Genomic DNA, 16,138 nt, shown 5'->3' with positions numbered 1-16,138 from the left:
CTTGTATAATTATCTATTAATGAGATGATGTACAGGTAGATAGTTAAATACTTCACTGATTTTATAATTCCAAGGAGAATAAATATAAGGATATACTCGGAAAATTTTATAACATTCCTTATAAGTTCAACGTAAAAGTTCTGATTCGGTTAGTTCGGGCTTAAATCTTCCTTCTAATATTATAAACGCAAAATTGAGAATTTCGTATGAAAATGTAAATGAAGTAACGAACTTTGTCTAGTAGTAAGTTTTATTTTTAACTATATAACTAGGACTTTAGGCAATTTAAATATATTAATAATAGCTGTGATGATGTAATACATATATCAAAATAGACTTGGATAATTATACCTACTAGAGTGAAGTGATAGCAAATACTCCTTAACTTTTAAATTTATAATAATAACTAGCTGTTGCCCGCGACTTCGTCCGCGATTACGTCGTTTTAGGTCATTCGTCGTTTAAAAAAAATACGTGACACTTTATTTTTGAATGTTCTTAATTGTCTCTTATAAAATTTAACTAAATTAAAATTGAACACTCTGAAAATCTTAAAATCGGAGAAAATTGAAAATCTGAGGAAAACATGAAGGAATGTGATTTAAATTCTACATTACTTAGTATTTCAAATAATAATCTAAATTAAATGTAGATTAACAGTTTGAGCGCACCGTTATAGAATATGTACCTAAGTATTAAATTACGTTAGTTTACATAGTAACAAAACAAAAACACGATGACTTTCTTTCGCGCTCGGTACCACAAACTAAGCATGTTAATGGTACGTGGCCCGCGTCACTTGACCCCCCGCGAGTTCCCCTCCTTTGCTATGCGAAAATACATTCGTCGCCCTGCTGTAGGAAAAATTGTAATACTGTGGCCTGGGCGTTATACACGCCCAGGGAGTTCCTGAGTGCCGATAGACGTCCGTCTATCGGCATTTATAACAAATATCACCATCTTGAGGAAAAGCTTCTAATGTCGATTTAAAACTGCATACTTACATACGAATTAACCTGATGAAACATGTTCTAAAATTGTGAAATGAGTTCAGTTTTAAATTCGAGAAATATTGATAATTCTTGTATTCGACTATTCGTTGTAGTCGAATACAAAATATATTTAAAGAAACTTAGGTTGGCCTTCAGGCAAAAGGGATCCTATCAAATGGTAAACTTGACCTGGTATCTTAAAAGTAAGCATGAAAGGACCTTCTGATAATTGTTGAGCACCAAAGGATCATTTGAAACGCACTACTATAAGAGCGAATATTGTCTAAGAACTGTTTAGATTGCACGTCATGTTCCTCTAAAAGTAGTGATTTCAAAGGTTCCGGTGTATCTTCAAACGAAAGCCGACTCCTTACTCCACTTTAAAGCATTACAAAAATAACATACTACGTTAATATCGCCTATACAGAAGATGATCTGTAATCAATTGTGAGGTTATAAGAAAACCCACTTTTATATTTGTCGGACCCCACCACCGAATTCGTAGATTGATCTTCTATGTTTACCTCTAAGTCATTAAGACTATGCGAAATCTGTCTGCAGTAAGAGGGGCCTCTCGCTATTCGTCCGTTTCCAGAGACCGAATAGTTAGGGTGCACTCACACACATCAGTCACCGTCACGGCACGTCACCGGACAGGATTAAAAAAAAATATGTATCAATAGTTCTAGTATGACTCTGTTCCCACACGACAGTCGCCGGCACGAAATCTATCAGTGACGTCCCCGGTCAGGCACGTCAAATAATCTTTCCATACATGTATCATACTTTTATCCCCACTCACCCGGTGCCGTCACGTCTCAGTTCAGTCAGCGTCGTGCTACCGTCAATTGCTACATGTTCTCTAGCGTGACACACGTCTAATCACTCACTAACCTGATGTATGTGTTCAATGATTCAGTCAAACCGGCGACGTGACTGACGGACAACATGACGGTGACTGGTGTTTGTGGATACGTACACAAACCGTCACCGATCAGTCATCGGTGACTTGACGGTGACTGATGTGTGTGAGTGCACCCTTAATCTTAATCTTTCATTAAACAAACTTAATAATCGTTTTTGTCTCAATTAATTGTAATATTCGCGTCCCTACTCTAGTCATTGCTTATGCCCATGTTCATCTTCAAGAGATCGAATAATATTATGGTGCACCCTATCATTTGTCAAACGGTCTTCATATTGAGTAAAAGTTTCAGATTCTCGAGATAAAATGTGACGGCCGTGATCAGCTGTGAGACGTTATACCCTCTCAGTGAAGGTTTCGGTCTCACGGGATAGTACATGCCGTTCGCGGTCAGCTGTGAGCCGCAATTCTCGTTGTGAAGCGGTTTCAGGTTCTCGGCATAACACGTGTTGTTTTCGGCCTAGAGTATACCTCTAACGATTCTTGAGAACTCTTATTTCTCATTTTCTTAGCTTTGCTCGAATTTCGAGATAAAGATTTTTTAGGTGGCACTGATGCATGAAAATAAAAATTGAGTTAAAACGGACTGAGAGTGTTATAGACAAATATAATCAGAAAGCTTCGAACTCCTAAGCTATCGGAAGTTACACGTGTTATTGTGAGTCAACCATAAAAGATAGACATTTATGATGTCGGGAGATATTTTTTATATAATAAGGAGAACATTTCTTTCATACATGATTTCTGTGTAGCTTTAACCATTAAGGTTGCACACGCGACGAAAGCTTAAAAATGGAGTTACTGCTCTGCTCAGGAATATGAAAAATAATTGTACCAAGTTTCGTTTAAATCCGTCGAGTAGTTTTTGTTTCTATACCGGTTATACGGACAAAAATTTTACTGTTTGCTTCTTTGGCATCAGTGTCGATCCCTAATCACCCCGTGATAGTTATTTAGGAAATATATTTCATGTACAGATTTAATATACCTAAGTATACATAATATATTTAGATTCCAATTTCCATGTAACGTTAAATTCGACTATACAATAACTAACAGACAACGCAGGTTACTCTCGTTTCCGTAAGTTGAGGCGGCTACATATTCGGTCCTCATAACATCACTTTTAGTGAACGAAACGACAGCGCGGTTTAATTCGATGCCAACACCATCAGAAAAAAGGAAATATTTTTAATTGTGAAAAAATATTATGATTTACACTATTTTAATATAAAATATATGGCTGTGAGTGTGTAAAAATAAATCCAGCTAGTTTCACATCACACTTATGTTTATAATTAGCTATAAAATAAATAAAATAAAAAATAAAAAAAAAAAAAAAAAATAAAAAAGCCTTTTATTTCCTTCAGAAAATACACACTTACAGAATTAGTTGTTTTATATGTAGTATCAAGAGTTTTAATAACACAAATAAAAATTTAAATAGGTTGATAGTTCCAGGTTTTATATGCACGTTTTTTAATACGTAGTATTTATTATGTTTTATTATTCTGTAGGAACCCCTCTGCGGGTAAAGGCCTCCTCCAAACGTAGCCAGTTTTCTCTGGATTGCGCTATTTGTATCCAGTTTGGACCCGCTATGCGTTTTATTTCGTCCTCCCATCTGTTGTAAGGTCTCCCTTTCTTTCTTTTGCCCACTGGCCCCCTCCATTCTGACACTTTTCTTGTCCACCTGTGATCTTGCAGACGCGCTATGTGTCCGGCCCACTTCCATTTTAACGCCAGAGCTTGTTCTAAACCGTCTGTTGCTTTTGTGATGTTGCGTATTTTTGTATGTCTAATTTTATTTATTCTCTTAATGTTAAGCATACTCCTCTCCATTCCTCGTTGGCACGTTATAATTTTTTCTTTGACGCTTTTGTTAAACTTCCATGTCTGACAAGCATAGGTTAGGCATGGTATAAGGCAGGAGTTCATGACCTTTGTCTTCAGTTTAATTGGCATGTTGCTCTTAAATATTTCTTTGAAGCTCCAGTACTTATTCCACGTCAGCTGAGCTCTGCGCTCAATTTCCTGGTAGTTGCTTAGCCTGTCGAAGCTTATTTGTTTGCCTAGGTATATGTATTTTTCCGTATATGGGAGAGGGATGTTGTCGACGTAAATTGGTACCTTGGTGTTATTGGTCATTACCATAGTTTTAGAGAGGTTCATTTCTAGCCCAGCGAGTTTGCTCGCTTGGTTTAGTGACTTTACCATGTGTTGTAGTTCTTTTCCTGTCTCTGATATCAGTACCAAGTCGTCGGCAAAACGTAGATGGTTTAAATACTCCGATTTTACTTTTATACCACATTTGTTCCAGTTAAGCTTACTTATTATCGATTCTAATGTGGCTATAAATAGTATAGGGGACAGTGGGTCACCCTGTCTCACGCCTCTCTTTATAGGAAACCAAGAGCCGGCTGTTTCCAGTTTAACTCTACTTTTGCTCTTCTCGTATATGCTTTTGATAACTCTTATATATTCATTTTCCACATTCTGTGTTGCTAGAGTTTCCCAGATATAGTTGTGTGACACCGAATCGAATGCTTTTTTATAGTCAATATAAGCCAAGTACAGTGGTCTATTTCTCTCTTGGTATTTCTCGATGAGAAGTTCGAGTGTGTGGATGTGATCGATGGTGGAGAAGCCTTTTCTGAATCCTGCCTGTTCGACAGGTTGTCTTGTTTCCAACGAACAGCTAATTTTTTTGGTAAGGATTGTAGAAAATAGCTTATATGTGCTCGGCAGCAGGCTTATTGGTCTATAGTTCCCTATATCGTTCGGGTTGCCTTTTTTGTATAAGAGAATTATGTTGGATTCAGACCATTGCGTGGGCGTCTCGCCATATTCGAGGATAGAGTTAAACAAAATTGTAAAAGGTGTAGCTAGTATTGGAGCGGCTATCTTTAGAGTCTCGTTTGCTAGGTTATCCGAGCCCGGGCTTTTGTCTAGTTTCAGTTTATTCAATGCCTCAATGACGTCATTTTCATCAATTTGGAGGCTTTTTTGTACGTTGCCATCACTGTTGTAACATAGGTTCTCGTGGCTAGTGTCTTCTGGCTCTTTTGTGCTGTAGAGATCTCTGTAGAACTCTGTCGCTATGCTGATGATGTCGCCACGATTCTTTTTGGCTATTTCACCTCGTTTTAGCTCTTCTATCCAGGTTTTATTTGGTTTCAGCTCTTTATATGCCTTTTTCGTGCTTCCAGTTTGGCGTAGATGTTTTTCAATAGTTTTGTATCTATAGTTGGCGTAATCTTTTTTTATGTATTTGTTTACAACCTTGTAAAGCGCCGAGATTACGTTTTTTGTTGCTCTAGTTTTATTTGAGCTTTTCTGTAATTCTTGTCTTCTTTTAAAAAGTTTTAATGTACGCTCTGAAAATATTTTGTGGACTTTCTTTGGGTTTTGTGCTGCTCGGGCGTTTTGTAAGCTTAATGTGATGATTTTAATTAAGTTGTCGTAGTATTTTTGAACTGGGACAATAGTCTCAGCTAACATTTGATCTTTCGATATGTAAGAGTTTAGGTATTCTTTGAACTTGGAGATTTCTTCTTCACTTTTTATTATATTCTGTTGACAGTTAGCAAACTTTGTTCTATTTTTTTTGAAAAGTGTATCATGTGATATTGTAGCTCTTACTGGCCTGTGGTCCGAAGGGTAGTTAATGTTCAGTACTTCTATATTTTTGAACAAACGTGGTCGGTTTGATAATATAAAGTCGATTTCGTTTTTGTACGCTCCATCCGGTGATCGCCAGGTCCATTTATGTTTGGGTTTTTTCTTGAAGAAGGTGTTTAAAATTGACAGTTGGTTTTCACTAGCGAAATCGATTAATCTTTGTCCTCTCTCGTTTCTAATTCCATATCCGTGTCCTTTCATGATTAAATGCTCCTCTTTTTTTGGTATCCCAATTTTAGCATTTAGGTCGCCCATCACTATGAAGTCTCTATGTGCTAGATCCATTGCCCTATTTACTGTCGCGTAGAAGTCATCGATCTCATTCTCGTTTGCTTGTGCAGTAGGGGCGTAGACTTGAATGATGGATAGTCTAGTACTCTCAAATTTCAGGTTCAACATGGCTACTCTTTCAGATATGCCAATGTAGCTTTCTATATTATTTTTAAGATGGTTTTTAACTATAAAACCTATACCATGTCTTCCAGGTGTGTGACCAGTGTAGCAGAAAATGAAGTTTTCGTACTCTTCTATAATGTTTCCATTCCTTCTTGTTTCTGCTAAACCTAAAATGTCGTATTTAATTTCTTTGAAAGCTTCATTTAGCTCTATCAAACTTTCATATGATGAAAGTGTTCTAACATTGTATGTCAGAATATATAACGTATTTTGTGCGGTTTCATTTTGTGGACGGTAGTTTGGAGGGTTTTGGTCATGATCTTCCACGGTGACCAGCCGGCTTGGAAGATGAGTTAGGTTTTCTGATAGTGGTTGTTGTATGTTAACGTTGCGAGAGGGGGGCGGTAGTTGCTATATATTAAGTTTGTTATTTTGCTGTAGATCTGATGAGTTGTTAGTGTTCTTGTTGACCAGGTAATTCAGCATGCCCGGTTTTATAATGCCTTCCGATAGGCTTGAAGTTCTTCTTATTTGCGTTTGAGATTTATTTTTTTTATTAGCCTGTGTATTTGTTTCAGCTCCTTTTGTAGTTTTGTTTTCAGGTGAAGTTGAAAGCATTCTTTTGTTATTTCCAGCTGTTCTGTTTATTTCACTTATGACAAGCTTATCGTATTTTATTTTTACAAGGTTTCCCTTTTCCCTTTCGATTTTTGCTTGTTCCTGAAGCTCTTTCCTCTTCTCCAGAATATTTTGTGGAAAATCTTCAGTTATATAGTAACCGGTATCTTTTAGTGCATTTCTATTTTTAAATAAATTTATTTTTGTGCCAAGTGTACAAAAAGTGACAATTATTGGGCGAGGTCTTTCTCCCTTCTTGCCTATTCTTCTAACTTCTTGAATATCCCTGCGATCCAGGTCCTGAGAAAAATGTTCTTTGATAAAGTTCATTATGAGAGTTTCTAGGTTAAAATATGATGTTTCCACTTCTTTTATTCCGAAAAAGACGATGTTATTTTTTCTTGCCTGTTTTTCCAGAAAATACAGTCGCTTTTCTTGGTTTTCACATTTTTCCCTTAGATCTTCGTATTTTTCATTGAATAGTTTAAACTTGTCATCCAATATACTGTTTATATTTTGCGTAACTTTTTCGGTCACTTTTTCCCCACTTTTTTCTATTGCGGTTTTCTGTTCATCCAAATCTCTTCGAATTTTTCGAAGCTCGTGCATAATTTCCTCCATCTCCTAACTTATTCTGTACCTACTGCAGTTGTTCAAGTGGTTGTTTTGGTTAAGCTAGCGCCCTCTTGTGTTCCTAAGTCAGCTTGCTAAGGTTGTTGGATCGCTCGTAGATCGAAGATGGTTTTGACTTGTATTAGTGATACGGGCAGATTTCCACAGGTGTCGCTAGTGCCTTTGCTGATATCTTTGTGTTGGTGATACGGGTAGCTTTCCACAGATGTCGCTAGTCACTTTGAAACAGTTGAGCCACTTCTAAACTGCTAATTTGTGCAAGTCATCCCGGGCGGTATCGATGAAGTAGGGTTATTTATATCACTTTTATATTGACAAACGGTTTCTAGAATTTTGAAAGCTCACGATTTGCATCAGTTTTAGTTAGTCCTTCACTTCAAATTGTCTAAATTTGGGGAGATGTAACTGTTTAAACACGAAATACGGATAGTTCACATTCACGCAATTTTCACTGTTTATAGAGTTTTCACACCATATAAGACGTTTTTTACAATATATGTTGTAAGTCACTTATTTGCCTCTTCACTTTTGTCTTTTCCACTGAGTAAGTTCACTTATTTTTATTTTTAGATCACTTTTAATACGGAGCCGAAGTAAACATTGGCACACTAGCGCCCTCTCATAATTAGCTATACGACATGAAAATATACATATTAATTACCAAGCAATAATCATACAGGTAAATACTTACTGAACAAAAGTATTAACAGTCAAAGTTTATTTTTACTAACATTTAACAACACCCATGTAAATGATGAAGAAATGATAATTATCAACGAACTAACCTTTTCTATAATACTTAACACAGCACATTTTTTAAATTATCTTGCTCAACTCTGCTCAAAAATTTGAGGGTTTTGTTGGAACTGTAATGTGTCAAAACTATGATATATCTAAACTACGATACAACTTGCATGCGGAAATGCTCATTACAATCAGTGAATTTAAAGAATAACTAACAACAACTATTCAATTTTATTGAGCTGATGAATATCTTTTGCCTGGAAGAGATCACCGCCGCCTAATAAATATACTGTGTTTTCTTATAAAATCGTAACATAATTTCTTTTATCTACTAAATTTTAATAAATAAGTTATTTTTGTTATTTTTATCTAAAAATGATCTTGAGCTTATATTAGGCAAAAGTATACATTAACTTTTTATAATTTCAGGACCGCACCTTAAATGGGGTGCTCGGAAAATATGCCTACGGATTATTAATAGAGAAATGATACCTACACAACAAAGTTATGTTGGTTCCATTTTATTTATAAAATATAATGAAAATGGGCAAATATAAAACATATTATGTAAAATGATTAAAAATAAATAAATGAAGCAACTACGATTCAAAGAAAACATCTTTTTCAGTGTGAAAATGCTCTAAGCAATCCTGGATGATGAGTAGGTATAATATCATGTACTCTCATCCCAGTACGGTCGGTACCTCGATAGCCATAACGATAAATATTATAATCAGATAACAGCAAAGTCAGAATAAAAATCATAACTTGTACAGTTGTGAGTGCAAAATTTATGTTTCATTTGGCAATAACATTTTTTTCGGTACTAAAACGTAGTAGTTTGATATGTGGTTGGCTGCCCCTCCTCTCCTTCCTGAAAAATATCCTCCAAAATTACCCGAGATACTTCCAATGATTGAACCATACGTTGGACATTAACTTCAGTCAAAAATTGACGAAGCGGATGATTACTAATTTCCACTTAATCCTTGCTGCCACTATCTTCATCATCAAATCATCAATTTTCAAGTGGTGTTGTAAAATTGTCAGCAGAAATAGTCTTCCAAAGGCGATATAATTTTATGAACATTGAATCTGTAAATAAAAAATCAAACGTTAATAATTGTAAATCAATAAAAAAAGCTACTTACAAATAAAATTTTATCAACAAACTACTGTTCCCAACGCACCTCAAAATCTTGTAAAAGTCAAAAAGAATTCATCATTTTATTATTTCATTCTAAAAGTGTAATATAAAACCATTATAAAACCAATAAAAAACATGAATTGCTATCATTATAAAAATAAATACCTATAAAAGTAACAACTTACCTTTTGTGGGAACGCATGGTGAAAATTCACAAAACACGAAGATTGAATTTGATATTTTTGGTTTTATGACATTTATTTTAATTTTATTTATTTATTTATTTATTTATTCAAATGCTTTATAAATATAAATTTATAAATAATAAATTTATAAAGAATAGAAACATTCGATCACGAAATTATGTGGGTTCGAGTCCCGCCTCGTGATCGAATTTTTTCTATTCTTTATAAATTTATAAAACACGAAGATTAAAAATGTAACCAATGAACACAATCAATATTAGATTAATTGTAATGGTGTCTAGTTTGACTTAAAATAATAAACATCTACCCTCACTTTTAAAAATGTAGTATATTCACACGAAATATAAGCGCACCTTATAGGGAAGGGAAGATATGGGTTAAAGAGTTAAATAAATAACATGATTATATTTAAATTATTAATTTTCAACAGTTGTTCAGTAGTGATAACATGTAAATTGATTTGATTTTTACGAAATCTCATAGATGGCGCTGTTTCAAATTTGTCTTTATACTACTAAATTCATTAAACTGTTTCTCTGCCCAAATTACGTAAATGACATAGTTTTTATTTTGTAAAGCTAGATAATAGCATGGCTTACTCGAAACCAACATTTAAACATGAGTCTTTAGATTGTACGCTGTCGTAGTACACGGAATATGTAAGAAAAATAAAGGTTCACAGCTCCTCCCGCGAAGGTGATATCATGATAATATGTTTAAACTATCCTCACCCGACCTCTTAGGAATATTCATGCAAAATTTGAAGTAAATCTATGCAGTACTTTCTGAGATTAGCCCGGAAATACACACAGACAAACAGACAAACCGACAAACAGACAAAAATTCTAAAAACTATATTTTTGGCTTCTATATCGATTATAGATCAAGTATTCTTTTAAAAAAATATTCAATGTACAGTTTTGACTTTCCTACGATTTTATTAAATGTATAGATTAGGAAATTTAAGGTTTAAAAATGTATATAGTAACATGGAGAAACAACATTTTAAAAATCTTCTGGTTCAACACAAAAAAGAAACAATAAAAAACACAGTCTCATAATTCAATATTCTGTTAACAAAACCCCCAAAGAGCTGAGTACCATTTACAATCCTTTGGCAAATCTATAACGCAAATACTAATTCAACACAGATATTAAGAAGTCAGCAAAGATCCCGCAGCGAATGCTCTTTTAGAAATGAAAAGAAAACACTAGCAGCCAGCATAAATTCCTCAGCACTCGACAAAATTGAAAAGTCCACTGAGTAGGAGCTTCCGTTTAGGTAGACGGCACAATCTCAAATTGTTTACGCTTTCGTGCTTTTTAACACAAGATATCCCTTTGACGTAAAGGAAATATTCGAGTGTCGACTTTGTTTGTATGCATTTATTCACTTTATGAAACGACGATTTTATTTTGTTTGTATATAATACTAGGTTTCCGCCCGCGGCTTCGCCCGCGCAGTCAAAGAAAAACCCGCATAGTTCCCGTTCCCGTGGGATTTCTGGGATTGCGTCATTTTACCGGGATAAAAAGTAGCCTATGTCCTTTCTCGGGTATCAAAATATCTCCATACCAAATTTCATGAAAATTGGTTCAGTAGTTTAGGCGTGATTGAGTAACAGACAGACAGACAGAGTTATTTTCGCATTTATAATATTAGTATGGATTATTAGGTGCTTTATTTTCAATTTATTTAGGTTGCTTTTCCACCAATAGTATGCGAGGATGTCTTGCGAGGAATGTATTTGTAAACCACCTATCAAAAAGCTTCATCTATTTTGAAGATCGAAGCGTTAAGCGCTTGAAGCGATACTAGGTTATTTACAAAAATACTTTTCGCTAGACATCCTCGCACATTATTGGTGGAAAAGCATTTTTAAATCATGTCATAGTAATATCATCATCAATTCGGTTGAATTACCCAACGTTTGTGAATGTTAATTTCATATTTATGAAATCACCATTTCCTATGGCAATTCTATATGCATTGACAAGAGATAAAGTCATTAATAATGTCATCATTCAATAATATACCAAATATCTATAATTATTAGAGCGAGCGCGCACGAGCAACTTTGTCTCCGCAACTATTTTGTCTCTCCCACCTATGGGCTAGTATGAAAGTGCGCGCACGTAGCGACGCAACTCCCCATACAAATTGATGGGAGAGACAAAATAGTTGCGGAGACAAAGTTGCTCGTGCGCGCTCGCTCTTACATCAACCTGCAACATGTAGGGAGATCTATACTTGATATAATATTTCCCAAAGCAAATATCATATTATGTTCCAGTCCAATATAACAGATGCTACATTATTCAATCTAAATCTACATCTAATCATTATCAACTTGAAGAATTGAACAGAAATCACGCCCATAAAACTTACGTTCCTTCGTAAATCAAGCCGCGATTTTCAATAACTGCCAAATCAAGAGTCACACAAACGGGGAATTTCAATTCCCTCTCACAGTCAATAAAATCTCGAAGCATTATCATGTCACTTGTTACATGGCTCCGAAGATTACTGGAGCACCCTTCTAACGTCACTCGAAGCTGTACTGAGGAAATTAAGGTATGAATGTGGCATTCTTTGATGGTTTTTGCAGGTATTTTGATATATTTTTATCTGTTCGTATATAATATGTATGTTTAAATCTTTTAAACTATGCAACGGATTTAGCTGCTGTTTTTTCTAATAGATAGAGTGGTTTTCGAAGGTTTTAGTATACAATTTATTATATTAGAGCAACGAAGCCACAGGCGGAAAGCTTGTTCTATACAATAAAGTAAATAAATCAATGAATGCAGTAAGTTTTCTATTAGTTTTTTATTATCCTGTTTAACATATTATCTCTTATATATCTTAATATAATATCTTACAAAATTGTCTTTGAACACGTTTATTGTTTATCTTATAAAATGTTATGCATTGTAAATTCCATTCACAATAATACAGTATGGGGTACATGGTCCTTGATTTCAACAAAAACTCATAAAAACGAAGTATCTTATACAAAAATATTTGTGATAAAAGAATAATGTATAAGAATAATAATGTAAAAGAATAATAGAGTAAGGGTCAATATGAAAACCCTCGAAGATGTATAAAAGCTATTTTTACTTTTTGATAGTTACTTTTAGGGTTTTATTAAAAATATACGCGGCTATGGAACTGATTACTTACTGACTAGTTAGATGTGATGTTTGTTATTGTATACGGGTATTATAGGAAAAATGATGTACTAAATGAAAAGGTTTATGTCTCAATTAATTTCTTTTTACAGTGGCATCTAATTCCAACTATGTAGAGAGTCTACTTTGGATCTAGACATTGTATAAATATGAATATTTTTATAACTTTTGTCATAGTTAGTTCAAATAATTCTGATACTTATCCTTATGAAAAATATCTCTGAGCATTTACAATACTTCACAGTACTAATTAACTACATAATATTATGTATATTAAACTAAAAGTTCTCAGAGCCAACGCTGCAAAATATTCGGAAGTCATAATCTCCTTAGCATAATCAAATAAATAACATCCCAAAAGTCTCCAATCCATAAATCTTATCTCTGTTTTCTCAACTGCAGAGCTAATGTTATTCCAACTGCAAATTCTGCAGCCGTCGGAAGAAATTATTCAAAAGTTCATTTAACGAGTTAAGAAATATGAGTGTTCATAATGTTCCACGGCTGACGTAAGCCAGCTTGCTCCATCGATCATAACCAAGTCGCTGATGAATGATGCAAGTCTTTAATATTCATTCTTCAACAAATATTCGGTGCAGTGGAAGTTGATGTGGGAATAAGATCCATTACGGCGTTTGTTCGGGGTAGATATTTGTTTTCTGGTAATGGGCGAGTAATGGAAGATGTATTCACAATAGACGTCAGGAGTTTGGCATAATTTGGTATCATTACGGATGACTTTGGCTGATGATATAAATCTTTACAGTTCATATGAACGCGATGCTGTGTTTATATTAAAACCGTGTAAAAATAATAAATTCGTGGAACCAGGAATGCATGTATCGGATTTTGATACAATAAGATTATCTTGGGTTCAAAATAAGTGGAAAAATGTTTTTAGATTTATTTGTAGAAAAACAACAAGCCTTCTATAAAATTAGTCCGACACTGTATTTATAGATATTCTATTCTATTAATATCTTTGCATAATTTGATTAAAAAGTTAATATTATTCATGAAATATTTCAGTCTATTCACACTGTACTTGAATTTACCTCAATGTGTGTATAAAATTATTATAATAAATTCCCTCCTTATTATACCATCATAATAATTTATATTCTTGTAAATCCTAATTTACTCCGCCTATTGTTACCGTTAATCAAAATTCCCGTATCCCATACAATAATTATTTTTATGATCCCAGAAAACAGGAACAAAACAAATTATATCTTCTAATTACCCTGCTTATTAACGCGAAATTGCTTTATCTAATTTAATTATAATTACGTCGTGTTTACTATACACTCGTTTGACCTGGCTTTTGGCAGAAGGATTTAGGTTAAGTGCTAAACTTTGTTAATTAAACGTTAGGTAAGTGAGTGGATAATGCAACTATGAAATTCTGTGGTCGTTTTGTTGTGGGCCGGAGACTCGCTGTCTGGCTTACGAACTTTGTTGTTTCAATTTTTAGGACGTTTTCGAGGGATTATTGTTGTATTATGATGTGTATGGTAAGGTAAACATTGAGAACAACGCCGTATCTTATTTAATAGTAGCTGTGCACCGCGGTTTTACCCGCAGCGCACCGCTCCTGTTGGTCTTAGCGAGAGGATATACAGCTTATCCTTCCTCGCTATATAGGCATCGAAAGAATTTTTCAAATCGGACCAGTAGTTGCCGAGATTAGCGCGTTCAAACATACAAATTCTCCAACTTTTTAATATTACAAGTAAATAAGTATAGAATTATGTGTGTACCTATTCTTTCTATTTTATATGAAACTAACAAATGAAGCCGGAATCGGAAGTCGGCAGTTTTAGAAAGGATTTATCTAGCTGACTTTCCTTAAATTATTACCTTATATACTGTTGTAGGATATACAGGTATTTTCAACACTTTAATTTTTTTTTCTCACCAGTACATTATTCCAGATTAACATCACGGCCTTGCCCTGGATTGTACGGGCGTATAAATATGTAGGTATGTCTATATTCAGTAGTAGGAAGAGGATATTCAGTAGTATTACTAATAGAAAGGGAATAGTAATTATCGACTACATATTGTACAAGTTTAATGCATAAAATTCTATGCAATGTTCTAATACAAGTTTCCGTTTACACTAAAATAGAGATCACGAAAGAATGCTCTTGCTCTAGCTCTATGTTCGTTTGATGTAAATGTACCGTAACGTCATCTAGATTTATAATAATACAATTTCTTGTGATTTTAAGGTAATTGTTAATACGATTTTTATGTTTACTTTCTACTAGAAACTAGCTGTTCGTCGAAATGAGATGCTTAACCGAGGCAGAATCCTTTATCACTCTCTAACCACTAATTTGAAGATGTAAAATTCATATCATAATTCGATCTATCAAGATATAAAAGATAGGCAAAAAAACATAACATTATAAGATAAGAATTTTTAATATTTGTAAGATTTATCTCGATTTTCAGCATTATGGTGGTCTCCAGCAGCAATAAATCGCGTTTACAATCCGAAACTATTTAACTCCCAAAGCAATATTGTTTCACTTAAACGCAAGACATTAAAGACACGTCCGCATTGAAAATAGAAAACCGGTTAAACCTGAAGGATTTTATTCAATTAAGGAATTGACAGATAAATTAACGACTCTGTAGAGATAAAAATAAAGGAACGAAGAACGGGCTTAAGTAATTCATAGTTAATGGACATCCAGACATTCTGTTCTATTTAAATCTTGGATTATGGGATTTATATTTTCAATGCATTTTTTCAAACATTTATCTAAGTGGGATGGGATGGGATTAAGATAAATTCAAATGGACTCTATCTTTGTTAAGTTCTTATAAATAACTTAACAAAGATAGAGATAATCCAAGGCCCAGCCTTGGATTTTATCAAACATGTAGTTTGTGAAAATTATGTTTCGCTTTTAAAATATAACAATAATGTGTACTTGGCAATTTATTTGAGATAATCTAATGCTGATTTTTTATTATTATGCGTAATCAAAATAATAAGATCTTTTCTTCACAGTTAACAAGATGACAAAATTCAGTGACCTACTGATTCCTATTAAACAATATTAGATAACATCAAGGCCTCGTTGGTGCTTCATTATAATATTGTACGTTTTTTTTTTCATTTTCAGAAAAAATCAATACAGTTATATACTTCAATACAGTTTCCACACCTCATTCTGTCCTGCAAGTTTAACGATGCTCATAGGAAATTTTAGAGCGCGTTAAAACTATGTTCGAAGGCTTGTATCAGGCCTATGCTATTAAACGTTTACGCTCTATTATCCCTTGCTAACGGAATGGCGACTGAATATTCAAATTCATATTGCTGATATTCATTAAGTTTGAGTTTGGTTATATGTCCAGATTAATTAATTCTTAATATAATATATAACGTAGATCGTAGGATTGGTTTTGCAATAAGTATTTCTACATTAATAAGAGCAATTTAGCTCTAAGTAACATTAATGTTTGATAGAAATAATTTTTAACTGCCCTTATGTTTGAGTAATTCATCTTGTGATTTTTTTACGAAGACTAGAAGATAAAGTTTATTACATTATTGATTATGTAGGATAAAATAAACCTTAAG

The 16,138-nt window shown here is 33.9% G+C and overlaps 2 protein-coding genes across 2 annotated transcripts in view; both read right to left on the bottom strand.

Moving 5' to 3' along the window:
- The window catches only part of LOC149482042 (uncharacterized), a 319,962-nt gene that overhangs the window by 34,207 nt on the left and 269,617 nt on the right, over positions 1-16,138 (bottom strand). The window lies entirely within an intron of this gene.
- On the bottom strand, positions 6,397-7,853 carry LOC149482045 (uncharacterized). Its single transcript, XM_089703876.1, has one exon. The coding sequence runs from the start codon at positions 7,231-7,233 to the stop codon at positions 6,406-6,408; it is 828 nt and encodes a 275-aa protein (XP_089560002.1). The 5' UTR covers positions 7,234-7,853; the 3' UTR covers positions 6,397-6,405.

This window comes from Colias philodice, chromosome 15, assembly GCF_061535455.1.
Source record: "Colias philodice isolate Cphi_HAF_F1 chromosome 15, ilColPhil1 Martin Lab GWU primary, whole genome shotgun sequence".
NCBI classification, from domain to species: Eukaryota; Metazoa; Arthropoda; class Insecta; order Lepidoptera; family Pieridae; genus Colias; species Colias philodice.
Note: the sequence above shows the minus strand (reverse complement) of the source record. Positions and strands in the feature narration are given on the sequence as shown.

Bases quoted from the DNA above. Each gene is read 5' to 3' on its own strand.
- LOC149482045 (XM_089703876.1), bottom strand. From the start codon at position 7,233: ATGGAGGAAATTATGCACGAGCTTCGAAAAATTCGAAGAGATTTGGAT.